Source organism: Microtus pennsylvanicus, chromosome 14 (genome assembly GCF_037038515.1).
Source record: "Microtus pennsylvanicus isolate mMicPen1 chromosome 14, mMicPen1.hap1, whole genome shotgun sequence".
In the NCBI taxonomy this organism is placed as follows: Eukaryota; Metazoa; Chordata; class Mammalia; order Rodentia; family Cricetidae; genus Microtus; species Microtus pennsylvanicus.
In genome coordinates, this window is record NC_134592.1 from 58732546 (window position 1) to 58750230 (window position 17685).

Below are 17685 nucleotides of genomic sequence, written 5' to 3' on the forward strand. Positions count from 1 at the left end.
TTATCTTTGGCACAGTTCATTGCTATAAGATTGGGGTAGGACTTAATCAGGTAGCAAGTGAAGAGCAGAAAGACGCCATCAGAACAACATTCTTAACCACAAAAAGAACTTTTGACCACTGTACAGAAAGAAAAGGCTTCAATTAGAAATAGGTTTCCATTTTAGATAACTAGAAACATAGTTTGATTTACTTGACTCAAATTAGTTATTACTTTATTTCTTTGTTTTCTAATAGAAAACAAATAATAAACCACACGGGTGGAGGGCAGTTTTCTCTAGGTCTCTTGTAAACAAGATAAGCAGCAGGAACTGGCTCACAGAGTAACTATCACAACTGACCAAGGCCAGACAGCGAGACAGCAGCAGATCTGGAGGACGGACAGATCTCCTCCCTACAAGTCTGGAGCCCTCCATGACAGGATTGCCATTTCCCGGATGATGCAAGGACCACAGTTTAGCATGTCAGTTAGCGACACCTGGGACACACAGTACAGCTCTCAACCCTAGAAGCTGCCTCAGATGTGTGACTAACTATCACATCGGATGGCGCAGGCAGTCACTAACTAATCACACCACAGACAAACAGAATTCAAAAATCTGCAATAGCAATTAGCCACCAGAATCTCACTATGTTTCTGTGGTCTGATGTCCATTTCCATGGAAACAAGAAATGGAGTGAGCGGTAGCCAAGAGAAGAGATGTCAGAACTTGTCAGGTTCAGTAGCTGGGGCTCAGAGCTGAAAATACCTTTTTCCCCTTTCTTTCTTTCCTACAAACAGAATCAGCTGACTTCTGGCACTAAATCAATTCTCAAGTTGGGCAATGTCAATCTGCTTAGGAAAGCCTAAAGCTGGAAAAGGGGACAAGGTTTTATTTTTAAAAGCTTAAATTAAGAGAGAAGACAAATTAAAAGATAATCGTTGAAAATTCTAAATTTCTGAAACATAAGAAGACAGCAATACTGTTTGCAGTCACAGGGCACTGGTGGGATGGAGAACAAAGGGCGGGGGTCCAGCAGGAGGGAGGCAGAGGCCCTGAAGAAAGAGCACACCCCATCAAGACACTGCAAGCAGCAAGAGCACTGACATGGGCGGAGACTTCACAGAAGGCTTTCCCAAAGGGGTCACACCGAGGCTGAGACATCAGGGCGAGATGAAGACACAGCAAAGACCACTTCAGAAAGAGCAGAGACTCGGCGGCAAGAGGAAGCAAAATGAATGAGTCCACGCAATACTTAGACAGCGGAATGGAGTGGGTGTGGGGAACTGCACCACGGCCAGATCAATCAGGGCCCGATTTCCAGAGCTAGAATTCGAACTTTTGTCCAGAAAACAAGATGCCACAGAAGCATCCTTCCGAGGAGAGCAAGGCGACAGCATGTGCACGTTAGAAAGGTCAGTGACGGACGCTAGCTCAGCTTCCGTGAGACACGGCAGCGAGGGTCTACGGAGACGGCTACCTCAGTGGAGGAAAGGAATGGGGCCAGGGAGCAGCAGGGACGGAGAATAGATACAGTGAACATAGCAATAGAGGGAAAAGAGGACCAGTTCCAGTTACCAAGTGTCTGTCACCAAAGAAAGAACCTTAGCTGTTTAAGACAGGTCTGAGTTTTCATCCAGACCTTAAGAACTTCAGGCATCCCTGGGACAGACAGGGAGAGCTATTTGGGAGGCGCTTGCGATGAGTGGATGAGCCTACGACTCAGCACACTGGGCCTCAACATATGGATCTGGGCTTTGGACCCGGATAAACTGCCAGGGGACTGGAAAGGGAGACAAAATTCACAAGATGTGATAGAGCGAACTGTACAGGCTTTATGTTTATGCTATTGTGTGTGTAGATGTGGAGGGGAGGGGTACGTGCCTGCCATGATGTGTGTGGGGAGGTCAGAGGGCAAGCTCAGGGGTCAGAGTCTCCTGTTTGCCCCCATGTATGCCAGGCTAGCTGGCTTGAGAGGGAGTCTCCTGCTTCTACCTCCCATCCCATGGAACACTGGGTTACAGACATGGCCCACAGCATCGAGCTTTGCATGCATTCTGGGGATCCAAACGCAGGTCCTGGTGCTTGTACAGCGGGCGCTTTACTGACTGAGTCGTCTTCTCAGCCCAGGCTCAGAGGATGTTTAAACGCTGACTGGATCATTGCTAAGTTAAGGGCCCGGAGTGATGTAATTCCTAACCCTGTAAAATTTGGGTAAGTATTCCTATACTGAGAACTGCTTCTTTCCGGTTCTGGTTTGTTTTAACTGGGACAAACTTCTGCACCTTAAGACACCTTCAGATGCAAGGACTAGAAAGCACAGCTGATGATGTTCAGTCCATTGGGCACTTCTGTTTCTATACCCAAAGTCTGAAGTAAACAAAGCTAGAATGGTTTTAGACTCTGGTTTCTTTTCAGAACCTTGGTGCTACAAACCCACAGACCAGGACTATCTGTGTGCCTTCCCTGCCGTAAGATACTGCAGGTGCCGGGTCCTACAAACAGAGACCCCACAAAAATAAAGGGAAAAAGTGCACCCTTCTGTTAGGAAGCCAAATAACTCACCTTGAGCCCCTTCCCTCATACCATTGGCCACAAGTGTGCCGCATATCCTGGTTATAAGAATCGGGTGTGTGAGAGAGAAGGGGGATGGGGAGAGATTAGCAAACCTGCCAGTAAATGTTGAAGGAAGATGGAGGTTGGAAATGACTTCCACATGCAGCCAATACTGTCTGCTGCATGCATGCACAAATGTTCATGGGAAAGATTTGGTAAAATGGAACAAAGTCAAAGGCTAAAAATATTAACTCATGTTCAGAAATTTTGGAAAGAGGCAAGATAGCAATAAAAAGTTTGAATCTTTTTTTTTTTGTAAAGCAGAAAATGGAACTACTCATTTTAAAAGTCTGGGGTAGAGGGACAAGTAGAAACATAGATATTCAGAAAAATAAAGACAATTTAAAATAATTCCTACCTCCAATGCAAGTGGGATAACAAGGCTTTAAGAAGGGCTGAAGAGATGGCTCAATGGTTAAGAGCACTGGCTGCTCTTCCAGGAAACTGACCACGGTTCAATTCCCAGCACCCACAGGACAGCTCACAAATGTTTGTAACTGGGGCTCCAAGGTTTCTGCCACATCTGGCCTCCATGGGCACCATGCTCTCAAGCACATATCCACATGGCAGACACACACAACCACACATAACTAAAAATAATAATAATAAACAATTATTAAAGCTTCTAAGGAAGAAAAAGAGGAAAAGTAGAACAAAAGAAACATAGAAACATGTCCTATGGATAGGTGAGCAATGCTAATCATCCCTGCTTCCTGTCTGTAAAAAGGCACAGCCTCTTCTTGCACATGTTCCTACTGCCATGATATGATGAGCAGGCAGATGAAGCCACGCAGTCACAGACTGAGCCATGTGAGAAGCCATGTCCTGACAGCAGACCTTAAAGACAGTTTTTCTCATGTGTCTTTTACCATGTCACCTGAGAAGGGTCTGGATCTGCCCCACAGCAGCAGTAATGGGTGAAACAAGAGAAACTAGCCTGGAATACGTATGCTTATTTCCTACCTAAAGGCATCTTTGCCTCTGTTTGCCTCACATTCAAAGATTCTTCACTTCTGGATGATTATAATTGCAAAGCAGAGTTCAAGTACATTCACACCAATCTGTGAGCATCCGTGTCAACATACAGAACCATCCCTTGCCCATATTTTTTAAAATATAAAATACTTGCAAATAAATAAGAAACTTTCAAGTTGGGACTCCAGTCTAAACGTAAAATACATGTATACATATATCATCTGAAAATTTTTTTAGAGTTTTAATATGTCACATGTTCAGGTGAGAATCATGTTTTGAATTTTTGCACTAAAACTTTAGAATTTTGAAACACTGAATTCTGAATTTTCCAATTTGAGATCTTGAACACTGTACTTCTCTGTAGTGAAGAATTTAACCTTGTCTAAGAAGGCCACACATCATCAGTTTTTGAGCTCAGCTTTTGGCAGCAATCTCTATGGTCTCTGCTTGTCTGCAGGCCTTGAGTGTGTCTCAGAGTCATGCATGAAAGACAGGAGACTAGACGCTGAGAGCGACCACCTGAACAATGAACTATGGTCAAGCCCTGGAGTTCCAATAAAGCCCTGGAGATCGAGGCCTGGGCAATCCTCTTGACTTGGCAATACTGCATGGATACTGCCATACATCACTGCTGAGAGAAGACGGTGACATTCTGCATTCGGTAACTTACCAGACTAGTCTACGCAGTTCTGCCCTTGGGTGATTTTAATATGTATCCCTTCTCCTGTTAATAAACCATAGACTGAATATAAACAGCTTTCAATGGGTTCAGTGAGGCCTTCTAGCAAATTCTTGACCCTAAAGGAAGCCCTGAACTTTCAGTGTCAGAGAACAGACCGTCTGTGGGTACCGTGCCCTCTGATTCATTCTTCCATCTGCACCTGTCACAGCATTTCTTCGTCCCGAATCAACTACTCACAGGACACGGTGAACTGAAAAGAGCCCAATAACTGAACTGGCCGAAAATGTCACTCAATAGGAAGTAATTGCTTTGAACTGTTAATGGATACGAGCTTCCACAAATCCCTGGAAGCACTAGAGATGGTTTGGTGTAGGAGTTCCTTCTGTTTATGTGTTGCTTTCATTAGTTGAATAAAGAAACTGACTTGGCCTTTTGATAGGGCAGAGAAGACAGAACTGAATGCTGGGAAGAAGGGCAGAGTGAGAGACACCGTGGATCTACTGCCTGAGACGGACGCTGGTTAGAATCTTGCCAGTAAGTCACAGTCACATGGCGATACACAGATTAATAGAAATGGGTTAAATTAAGATGTAAAAATTAGCCAATAAGAAACTAGAGCTAATGGGCCAAGCAGTATTTTAATTAGTACAATTTCTGTGTGTTTATTTTGGGTGTAAGCTAGCCGAGAGGAAAGGGCCACCCTCCTCGTGCAACAATGACTAGTTTTGTTGTCAACCTGTTGAATCTAGAATCATTGAGGAGACAGTCTGTCAAGTGCTACCTAGAGAGAGGACCCTTTAGCTGTGTCTGTGAAGGGCTATTTAGGTTAGGGTTATTGACTGCGGCTGGAACCATCCCATGGTCTTAGGGTCTTGGATGGAATGAGAAGAAAGTGAGCTGAGAACTAGAACTTACTGATTTCTAGTCTGACTGCAGCTACAATGTGACCAGCTACCTCAAATGCCACTACTGTGACTTCCCCACTACAACTATCTGTTCTGTCACACTGGGAGCTATGCCTTTCCCACCATGACTGACTATACCGTCATTGGGGGCCATGCCTTTCCCACCATGACTGACTGTACCGTCACTGGGGGCCATGCCTTTCCCACCGTGACTGACTGTACCGTCATCACACTGGGGGCCATGCCTTTCCCACCGTGACTGACTGTACCATCATCACACTGGGGGCCATGCCTTTCCCACCATGACTGACTGTACCGTCACTGGGGGCCATGCCTTTCCCACCGTGACTGACTGTACCGTCATCACACTGGGGGCCATGCCTTTCCCACCATGACTGACTGTACCGTCACACTGGGGGCCATGGCTTTCTTTCCCACCGTGACTGACTGTACCGTCATTGGGGGCCATGCCTTTCCCACCATGACTGACTGTACCGTCATTGGGGGCCATGCCTTTCCCACCATGACTGACTGTACCATCATCACACTGGGGGCCATGCCTTTCCCACCATGACTGACTGTACCGTCATCACACTGGGGGCCATGCCTTTCCCACCATGACTGACTGTACCGTCATCACACTGGGGGCCATGCCTTTCCCACCATGACTGACTGTACCGTCATCACACTGGGGGCCATGCCTTTCCCACCATGACTGACTGTACCATCATCACACTGGGGGCCATGCCTTTCCCACCATGACTGACTGTACCATCATCACACTGGGGGCCATGCCTTTCCCACCATGACTAACTGTACCGTCACTGGGGGCCATGGCTTTCTTTCCCACCGTGACTGACTGTACCATCATCACACTGGGGGCCATGCCTTTCCCACCATGACTGACTGTACCGTCACTGGGGGCCATGGCTTTCTTTCCCACCGTGACTGACTGTACCATCATCACACTGGGGGCCATGCCTTTCCCACCATGACTGACTGTACCGTCACTGGGGGCCATGGCTTTCTTTCCCACCGTGACTGACTGTACCATCATCACACTGGGGGCCATGCCTTTCCCACCATGACTGACTGTACCGTCACTGGGGGCCATGGCTTTCTTTCCCACCGTGACTGACTGTACCATCATCACACTGGGGGCCATGCCTTTCCCACCATGACTGACTGTACCGTCACTGGGGGCCATGCCTTTCTTTCCCACCGTGACTGACTGTACCATCATCACACTGGGGGCCATGCCTTTCCCACCATGACTGACTGTACCGTCACTGGGGGCCATGGCTTTCTTTCCCACCGTGACTGACTGTACCGTCACTGGGGGCCATGCCTTTCCCACCGTGACTGACTGTACCGTCACTGGGGGCCATGCCTTTCCCACCATGACTGACTGTACCGTCACTGGGGGCCATGCCTTTCCCACCATGACTGACTGTACCGTCACTGGGGGCCATGCCTTTCCCACCATGACTGACTGTACCGTCACTGGGGGCCATGCCTTTCCCACCGTGACTGACTGTACCGTCATCACACTGGGGGCCATGCCTTTCCCACCGTGACTGACTGTACCGTCATCACACTGGGGGCCATGCCTTTCCCACCATGACTGACTGTACCGTCACTGGGGGCCATGCCTTTCCCACCGTGACTGACTGTACCGTCATCACACTGGGGGCCATGGCTTTCTTTCCCACCGTGACTGACTGTACCGTCACTGGGGGCCATGCCTTTCCCACCGTGACTGACTGTACCATCATCACACTGGGGGCCATGCCTTTCCCACCGTGACTGACTGTACCGTCACACTGGGAGTCATGGCTTTCTTTCCCACCGTGACTGACTGTACCGTCACACTGGGAGTCATGGCTTTCTTTCCCACCGTGACTGACTGTACCATCACAGTAGAGGCCATGGCTTTCTTTCCCACCGTGACTGACTGTACCGTCACACTGGGAGTCATGGCTTTCTTTCCCACCGTGACTGACTGTACCATCACAGTAGAGGCCATGGCTTTCTTTCCCACCGTGACTGACTGTACCGTCACACTGGGAACCAAAACAAACTCCTTCTTGCTGAAATTGATTTTGTCACGGCAAGATAAAAAGTAATTCAGAAATCTCAGTAATTAAGGAAAAAACACAGTTTTAATCTTGATGAAACCACTGTACACGGGTATCAACCAACACTGGACTCCCCTCTGAATGACGCTTTCCTAGGTAACCGAGAAATGCAGTGTGTCTGTGTGCTATGGATTTATGGAGTATAGTATGATATTCTGTCATATTTTATAATTAAATCAAGCTAGCAAACATAACTTTCACTGTATATACTCTTTTTTGGCGGCAAGAACATTTAAAATCTAATCTTCTAGCTATTACATTAATAAATGAATTATATTACTACAGTTATTGAAATAATAACAAAATATTTATCAACTTTCTGATGTCAAACAAAACAGAAGAGACTTTATAATTTGCTTCTATATAAAAGCATCTCCCAAGTAATACATTATCTGTATTAACAAAATGCAATTGACAAGGACTGAAGCTGGAGTATTTAAATAATGAATATCAGAGTGAAGAGATTTACAAAGATATTTTCTCAGAATCGTCCTCTACATTATGACACATGGTGAGAGAGACGGCTCTGCAGGAAAAGCACTTGGGAACATCTGACAGCCTGAGTCAGATCTGCAGCGTTCACATGGAGGGAGAAGGGACCAACTCCAGCAGGCTGTTCTCTGGCCTCTACACATTGTGGGACATGCACATTCATATACAGAATGACAAATTTTTTAGACTATTAAGTGTAAAACAAAATGTCATCCAGACTATGAAAAGAAAACTCAACCATTTTAATGTCATTTGTGGTCTAGATATTATGTAAATAAATATGTTTTTACTCTTTTAAGGCAAAATTTAGAACTTTTAAAACTTGAGGTGTTTATTTTACACCTCAGAGAACTGGTCAGGTGCACTTTGGCACCCTGCCATGTTTATCAATTGTACCTTCCTTTGCTCAGTTTCCTTAGTTTTAAAATCAGAGCAGTACTATTAGTATTTTGTGGGTTAAACTCAAGTCCAAATGAATCAAAGACCTCAACATAAAGCCAGCCACACTGAACCTCATAGAAAAGAAAGTGGGAAGTACACTTGAACTCATTGGCACAAGCGACCACTTCCTAAATATAACCCCACTAGCACAGACACTAAGAGAAACAATTAATAAATGGGACCTCCTGAAACTGAGAAGCTTCTGTAAAGCAAAGGACATGGTCAATAAGACAAAACGGCAGCCAAGAGAATGGGAAAATATCTTCACCAACCCCACATCAGACAGAGGACTGATCTCCAAAATACACAAAGAACTAAAAAAACTGGTCATGGAAAAAACAAATAATCCAATAAAAAGGGGAGGGGGGAGTACAGACCTAAACAGAGAACTCTCAATAGAAGAATCTAAAATGGCTGAAAGACACTTAAGGAAATGCTCAACATCCTTAGCCATTAGAGAAATGCAAATCAAAATAACTCTGAGATTCCATCTTACACCTGTAAGAATGGCCCAGATCAAAAACACTGATGACAACTTATGCTAGAGAGGTTGTGGAGTAAAGGGAACACTTCTGCATTGCTGGTAGAAGGGCAAACTGGTACAGCCGCTTTGGAAATCAATATGGAAAACAAATCTCAGAAAATTAGGAAACAACCTACCTCAAGAGCCAGCAATACCATTTTTGGGTATATACCCAAAGGATGCTCAATCGCGCTACAAGGACATGTGCTCAGCTATGTTCATAGCAGCATTGTTTGTCATAGCCAGAACCTGGAAACAACCTCAATGTTCCTCGACCAAAGAATGGATAAAGAAGATGTGGCACACAATGGAGTACTACACAGCAGATAAAAATAATGACATCTTAAAATTTGCGGGCAAATAGATGGATCTAGAAAACATCTTATTTAGTGAGGTAACCCAGAAAGACAAATATCATATGTACTCACTCATAAGTGGCTTTTAGACATAAAGCAAAGAAAAAACAGCCTATAATTCACAATCCCAGAGAAACTAGACAACAAACAGGACCCTAAAAGAGACATATATGGATCTAATCTACATGGAAGTAGAAAAAGACAAGATTGGGAGCATGGGGACCATAGGAGATGGTTGAAGGGGAGGGGGAGGAAGGGAGAGGAGTGGAGAGATATACCTCAATAAAAAACAATAAAAAAGTAAAAAATAAAATAAGATCTTAAAAAGAGAATTTTGTGGATTAAAAGAAATATTATACATAAACAGAATAAGGTTTGGTAAGTAGAAAATACTTATTAATAAGCAGAACATTTTAAAGTATAGCATTATCTTGGCCTAGTACATTAAGTTAATCTGTTTAGTCGATGTTTTCTACATTCTGGTAACACTCGAGACTGACTCTACCAATACAGGAAATATAAAGAGCTAACATTGGTTCACATGGCCACCTAGGTAAACACACAGGCACACAAGAGAAACAACAATAGTGAAAAAAATATTTCAAAATGTCCATTTGTCATTTATTTTGTCAGGTGATTTATAAATACCAACAACATTATGTAAGCAACCACCTAACATCTATGAATGAAAATAGTACAGTTATTATTTTCAACTGTGAACACCCACACATTAACAGTGCTTTGAGCAGGTAAGAGAAGGTTGACAGTAAGCAAACAGATCTTTGGGGCCCATGTTTCATAACTTTCTCTTTTACAGCAATATTCCCCAAATCTAACGAACTGGAGGAAGGTGTAAAGCAGTAAACAAAGTTGTCTTAAAAGTAATGCTGACAATCTTTCAACTGACTGACAGCAGGAGAATTTGCTTTAGGGAAAATTATCTATCCAGCTGCCTTTGAGTATGTGACAAAGGGAAAATAACATTGGTGGTATGGGATGTACACAAAGCAAGTCTCAACATAAAGAAATAACAACAGAAAGAAAACTGCAGTAACACCCTGCATGCCTTCCGATCACCAGGGGCTAAAACTGGAGATCAGTAACAACAGAAACAACAGAAAGTTTACAAACCCATGGCAACTGGACAGCTCACTAGGAAATGTAAAATTGGGCAAGAAGGAAACTAAAGACTTTATAGAATTGAATGAAAATTTAGGGGGCACAATGAAGGATGTTCTAAGAGCTAAATGCCTACGTGGAAACCCTGGCGCAATTTCACACTAGCAACTTAACCGCACACCTGAAAGCTCTAAACAAAAGAAGGAATCAAGCCCAAATGGAGGAGATGACAGGAAATAATCAAGCTTGGGGATGGTATCAATAAAATAGAAACAAACAAATACAAAGAATCAATGACTCAAAGAGTTGTTTCTTTGAGAAACTTAGTAAGATTGACAAACCCTTATCCAAATTAACTAAAAGGTGAAGAGATAATATCCAAATTCATAAAGTAGAGGTGAAAAGGGTAACAGAACAACAGACACTGAGGAAATCCAGAGAATCATAAGGACACAGTTTAGAAACCTATACTCCACCAAATTGGAAAATCTAAAAGAAATTGATAATTTCCTCAATAGGTACCACTTACCAAAGTTAAATCAAGATCAAATAAGCAATCTAATCAGACCTGTAACCCCTAGTAAAATAGAAGCAGTCCACTGAAAGTCTCCCAGCCAAAATGAAGCACAGAATTCTACCAAACTTTCAAAGAGTGAATGCCAATATTCTTGAAATTATGCCACAAAATAGAAACAAAAGGAACATTGCCTAATTCATTTTATGAGGCCACAGTTACCCTGATACCCAAACCACACAAAGACTCAACAAAGAAAGAAAATTACAGGCCAATTTCCTTTATGAATATAGATGTAAAAACACTCAATAAAATACTTATAAACCAAATCCAAGAACATATCAAAAAGATCGTCCACCATGATCAAGTAGGCTTCATCCCAGAGATGCAGGAAGAATGCAATATATGAAAATCAATCATTGTAATCCACTATAAAAACAAACTGAAAGAAAAAACTCACATGATCATCTCATTGGATACAGAAAAGGCCTCTGACAAAATCCAGCACTCCTTCATGATAAAAGTCCTGAAGAGATTGGGGATACATGAGACATACTTCAACATAATAAAGTGAACATAAAGCCAACATCAACTTAAATGGAGAAAAACCCAGAGACAGCCCTCTAAAATCAGGAACAAGACAAGGTTGTCTACTCTTTCCACAGCTACTCAACATAGTACTTGAACTTTGAGCCAGTCCAATGAGACACCTGAGGGAGACCAAGGCGACATAAATTGGAAAGGAAGAAGTCGAAGTGTGCTGGAAAGCCAGAGAGAGCAAGCCAGTCAGGAGCCTTTCTCTAAGGTCTCTACTTCAGTTCCTGCCTCCAGGTTCCTGGCTTGACCTCCTGCCCTGATTCCCTTGATAATGGACTGTGATGTGAAAGAGTAAGACAAATAAATCATTCCTCCCTCAGACTCTCCAAGCAACAGGAACCAAGTGGCAAGCAATAAAGATCAAAGTATATGTCTGTCAGTGTTTAAATAACTAGAAAAAAATGCTGTACCTCATCATAGAGCTAAAAGCCTTGGGCGGGCTTAGGATAAACTCACTACTTTATGCAGCATGCAGAGAGAAAAAAAAAAGCTAAAATTAAAAGAAAATGCTAACAGTGACCCCGAGATGACGCTGGGACACTATTGATTGACTCTAATTTCAGACACACTAAACATGGAAATCAGTGTATCTGCCAAGTAGAAAAGAGCAGTCCTATGACGGCCCCAATCGTCACGATCTGCTCAAACTCCATGTAGTCTGAGGAATGCCAGCAGCCTTGAGACATCTGACTCTAGTCTCTGACCCTCATCTGCACCTAGAAACAAGGTAAGCCCTTGCCTGTCCACCAGGGACCCCATCTCCAGCAAGTAATCTTGCATGACCTTCACGAGGGCTTCTCCATTACCACTGCGGTGGACAAACAATGGCCCCTGCTGCACAGACTCAGCTCAAACCATTCCCAGCTGTTCTTCAACATCTGTACCCAGAAAAGGGTGACGGGAAAACTGAGGCCGTCTTCTGGACATATCCAAGGGAAGATGGACTATTCGAAAGGTTTCACGATGAGTCTCTTCTTGGGTTGATTCATTTCAAAGGGAAATTATTTTAGCCTTACTGGTTTCTGCTGCTAATGAGTTATCTACTCCTTTACCCTGCTTCAATCGGGATATTCCACGCTGTGGTAGTTTCTAACACTTTGTTTTACACTAATTTTAACTATTGGACTTCAATAAATGGGAGTCTGTCATTTTTATCATTTTTCTTTAAAAAAAAACATCTGCTACCCATTCACATTAGAGCTATGGTTATAGCCAACACTAGCATGCAACGGCATCCATGAGCTCTGTGTCATTACTTTGCACTGGTACATAAACAGAAGGAACACGGGAAGGTTTGCAGAGATGAAGCCATAATAGTAACTGATTTCCCTGTATTTTGTTGTTGTCTTGTCTCTGCATTCAGACCTGGTACTAGAACACACTGTTTATTTTCCTCTAATCTCCCTTGCTCAATGAGGAAGCAAACCTACACCTTGAGATCAAAGGCTGGGAAGGCCTACCAACAGCTCAGAAGATATTTGCCACTGGAATTATACCCAAGACAAGCGAACATTTTAGGCTGGGAAATATGGGAAAGACCCAGAGTTAAGAACATAATATGGCAGTGAAGAGTTCTTCAGCAGAAGCCTGGGTGACAAGGTAAGACAGTCAACCTTGCCACAGAAGTCAGCGCGAAGAAACAGCTACTGACACCTAGTGTGCGAACAGAAGGTGACGTGAGTTTTGCTGTGCAGGGTGGCACCAGATGTGCCTCTCAGAAGACCTAGGAAAACATCAGGGCCAAGAAGAGTAAGGTACCCTCATCTCTAAAGGAGCCCACGGTGGGACAGGTGTGAGGCCAGGTGACACAGAGCAGCAGGGCCTGACTCAGCCCTAGGTAATCAGAATGACAGCAGGCGGCCTCCCCTGAGCCAGGGACTCCTTTGTCCTCATCTGATCACTCTGCTTGTTTCTGTCACTTTCTTGCTAAAAATGCCCATCTAAAACGTCAGCTCAGTAAGGAGTTTTACTAGATAAAGGGGGTCTCTATCCTGCCCTGATAGGGCCGGAGGACAGATATAGATTGGTGAAGGAATGGCAGGCAATCTGCTCTAATGGTAAAGCAATTTGGCAGAAATGACTTGGAAACAGTTGACGCCAGCCTGAATCCTGCAGTAGCTTGTGGTCCTAGAATCATGCAACTGTGCAGAACAGCATTCAGAACTACATACAAGCCCTCTCATCACTGTGATCTGAAGGCTCTCATGGAAATCATCTCTGATAATTAACAGGGGAAGGGCATTTTAGGAGGAGGAAATCATAGCAGTTAATAGTCAGAGGCTGCTCTAACTCCTCTGAAAGCTTGTTCTTCGGAAGCCGACCGCAGGGTTCCTTCTCTAACGTGGAACCTAAATAAGACTACAACATCTTTATTCTACAGCAATCCCACCAGCCAGGCAGTCAGCACTATATGACACCTTGTTCTCTAAGTTCCAACCTTACTACATTTTATAGTCTTTTTCTAACCTATACTTTCAAGAAGAAAAGGAAACTCAAAACTAGGCTCAGTCCAACTGACTTTTTATAGCCTTAGATTATGTTCTCAACGAAATCTAATAGAGTGACTGAGCTAGCTGATCTAGAAACCACACTCTGCGTTTTTAAAATTTTCTTTCAAGTACAACTTTTACGTACCTGAAAGACCACTCTCTGTCCAAACACATGCACTATCATGTTTTTTTGTTTGTTTTAGGCTAAATGTCATATAACATACATAAAAACATGTTTTCGTCTTCTGCTTCCTTGCCCACACCCATTACCCCAAGTTGACCCTTGTGGCTTCTCCCAACCCAATCTCTCCTTTTTTGTTTTCTACCTAAAGAGTTACCATTCTGCCAGAATAGCGTGTGGTGCTAGCCGCTGAGTGGGACACCTGGACTTTAACCAGCTCTAACAGCGCTATTGAGGACACCTGTGAGATGCCTGGGCACACTCCCCGTGTCTCTGGGTGCTAAACCATGTCTGTTACTTCCATAGCCCAGCTGGTAGAGGGATGGACTGTAGAGTTCTTAATTCTAATGCTGCACAGAGACCCACAGAATGACTTTTAAATACGAAGAGTGCCTAATAAAGTAAAAAGCAGAAGGAGGAATGAATACGGTCAAACACCCCAGACTGGTCATGAGGACATCCAGTGACTTCACAGTGAACACATCCTCAAAGAACCGGTCCCTGCACCGTCCCTGCAAGGCAATACGTTTTCCTGGACTTACATATAGTCAACTCAATTCTCTTAAAATATTATTTAATATTGTATCTCTTTGTCTAGCTGTCTAAGAACCTTTGAAACTACAGAATTACCAAATGTTTTCTAGTACTTAAATGTCAAAAGGAGAAAAATGGATATTTTTCTTACAAAGTGGCTGCCTATGAATGACTACAAAGAAAGTCATATGTTACAATGTTTCCTTACCTCCACATAGCGGGACAGTCACTGATTTCCACAGTTACCACTACTCTCCAATAGGAAGATTTTAGGATCTGACATGGTTAAATGCAAATATTTACAACTACTAACCTTAAGGTGAACTCCAATCGGTGCCTACCTGTGCTCTTCAGGATAATCCTGGCTCTGATAGAGACAACGGTTTGCATCTACTGGATAGTGCATGTGTTTGCTATGTAGACTTTATAGGGAAACAGTGCTAGTAATAAAGTTTTATACCTTTTTATTTCCACAACACATTAGTCATTACCTAATAAACCTCTATTGTCGCAAACATTAAATACAGAAAAGAACTCAGATGTTAATTATCCTATTAAACACTGAGAAAAACATTCCTAGCAGAGCTTCTTGTATAATTGCTTGCCGTTTGAAAAACTATGTATCAAACTCCTTTGGCTCTTCCCATGAGAGGTACTTAGGGGAGTTCAAACATTTTCTTTTTTCATTTTATACAGGATTAAGCAGAGTTTGGCCCAACTCAAAGGCAAGATTCTTTAGGAAGCTGAGGGCTGAGAACATTCCTTACTCAAAAGTGAAATTCCATTGTCAGGGAAATCACTAATGCCGACTATCAAGGGGAAATGTCTCATTCCTATGGCAGGATCAGCTAAAGTGAACTGCTTCTCCTGTTGCTAGGAAACTGCCACTCATTACATGCCATTAGCAGCACCCTAGAGAAGAAAACTGGCATGTGCTCCACATTTGGGATACTAGGGATTGAACGAAAACCACTGAAGCTGCTGCCAAAATCCCTGGGCTCTGAGTCTATGCTGCATCGCAGCAGGGGTCCCCATCACTGCCTTTGAAGTTTTCCCTGCTCAACTTCCTTCTCTAACGACTAAAATTATTTCTCCAATATCCTACATTTCCAAGCTCAAAGGTTCTAAGAAATGTTAACAGAGAAATTAAAAAGCAGTTGTTATTCATTTCATGAAAGACACTAGATATTTCTGCGTTTAATGATTAAGATCAAAACAGAACACAAAAACGTTATTTCAAATATGGGGAGAACAAAAAGAAACACACAATAATAAATTCTGTACTGAAATGACATTCCAGCATTTATCTGCCTGGCTTTCTACCTCTGTTTTTATATCCTGACATGCTTTTCTGCAATGCTTCACAGATACACTCCCAAACATACACAATATTTATTCACCAATCTTCTCCCTTCCCTTCAACAGATGAGGTTCCAAGAAGAAATGGTAAAACTATACAGATACGGTACTAGAAACTGGCAAGTTGAAACCAAGAGACTTCCAATGCTGCCACTTCTGTACTCTGATTAAGCCATCCTCCAGAAGCTAGTGTAAGTTGGTTAAAGTGGCTGGCAGACCTCCTTCGCTAAGTTAGGATGAGGTTGGCAGGGCTCCATCCATGGGAATTCTTCCCACCTCCCATTCGCTCAGGGCATTGTGGTGACTCCTGGCTGCACTCGGAGCTCAATAACCAGTCCTTGGGGTAACTTGGAATTGTTCTCAGGGGGTTCTGCCTTGCTGAAATGGCTTGCTCAGCTTCTCCCAGCCTCTTCCGTTGTTCCCTTCTCAACAGGATCATTTCCTACTATGGCTGCGAGATTTAGAAAAAAAATTACAGAAAACTCCACCAAGTTTAAAAATCAGATTTTTTAAAGCATGGATGTTGGGGGCTGTGGACCACCAGACCCTGAATTTCCTGTAAACAACTTGTTTTCTATGCTTGGTGCTGCTCTAAGCACAGCCAGGGGAGTGGTTTCTGGAGGCTGCAGCAAAAGGATCTGGGAGCTGGGGCGTGGCCAGAGCACTGTATAAGCTGCCCCTGAACACAATAAAGTGGGCATTCTTGGCATTCTTCTATCAAGGATGACCCGTGTCCCCGCGTCTCTGTCTGTTTGTGTGAGTGTATTTTTAAGTCTCCAGCCTAGTTCCCAGATCACATACCGTCCCATAGTGCAGGCGCTACACATGGACAGGCCCTAAGTATCCCATGCATCGCTCAGACTTAGCTGGATACCCCACAGTCTGTTCCTGCTCCACTGTGTAGCCTTGATCCTTGACTCCTTTCTCGCTGTTGTAGATCTGACGTTCCTCACAAACCCCACTTCCAAAATTCTATTTACTTCTCTTATATTCTGAAAAGCAGCCTCAGGTTTCTAATGCCCTCAGTGCTCTGCACACAACTAATCCACCTGCCGCTTCTCACACCATCCCGCCTCACAGGAGATTCTCAAGTATCTGATCCCAGCATTTCTGCCTCAGCTCTGGATTCCTCCTGACTATGTCCCGCAGAACACAGGACTTCACTTCCCTGATTCTCTCGTCTGTTGACTGGATCTTCCCCACTTGACTTCCCGTACTGCGACTTCTAATCCTACATCCAGCGATGGTTTGTCCATGTGGTCTACAGGCTTTACAGACTGGCTACAGAGAACCAAAGCTCTGATGGCTAGCATCCCATGGGCCTTGGCTGCTACACTGGGATCCTGTCACCTATCTCTTTATCTTCACTTATTCCTCTGGAAGACATTACGAAGCACTATTGGCTAATTCTAGAACATGGTTAGAGTCACCTAGAATAAGAGATTTAGAAATGCTAACTCCATGGCCCTACCTTTAACCCATGAAATGCTGGTGTTCATGTGGAGAAAATGGAAGAGGGGCAGCTCTCCATATAGATTTTAAAACACTGACACCCGTGAACCAGTGTCGTTCAGGAAACCCACAGTCCTTTCCCTTCTACAGGGAAGATTAAGACAAGGCTGATTTATTTAAGGCTATTTTTACCTCATCTGCCCTTTTGCCATTCCAGGTTTGAACTCAGACCTACAGGCTTCTTTCCCTAAAATGGTTCATCTGTCTCTCTTCTAATCCCACTCCCTTTTGCCTCTTTCACAATTTTTCTTTTCATTAATCCTCTCATTTTTG

General features: G+C 43.6%; 1 protein-coding gene across 3 annotated transcripts in view; it reads right to left on the minus strand.

Annotated features, from left to right (window-relative positions):
- Nubpl (NUBP iron-sulfur cluster assembly factor, mitochondrial) overlaps positions 1 to 17685 on the minus strand; it is a 183555-nt gene that overhangs the window by 91684 nt on the left and 74186 nt on the right. Inside the window, exon 1 of one of the 3 annotated variants that reach the window (XM_075947422.1) lies at positions 1087 to 1187. The exons of the other annotated variants lie outside the window; for them this stretch is intronic. Within the exon in view, the coding sequence (XP_075803537.1) occupies positions 1087 to 1143 (57 nt within the window). The 5' untranslated portion in view covers positions 1144 to 1187. Of the gene's footprint in view, positions 1 to 1086; positions 1188 to 17685 lie in introns of those variants that run through there. 3 annotated transcript variants of the gene reach the window in all.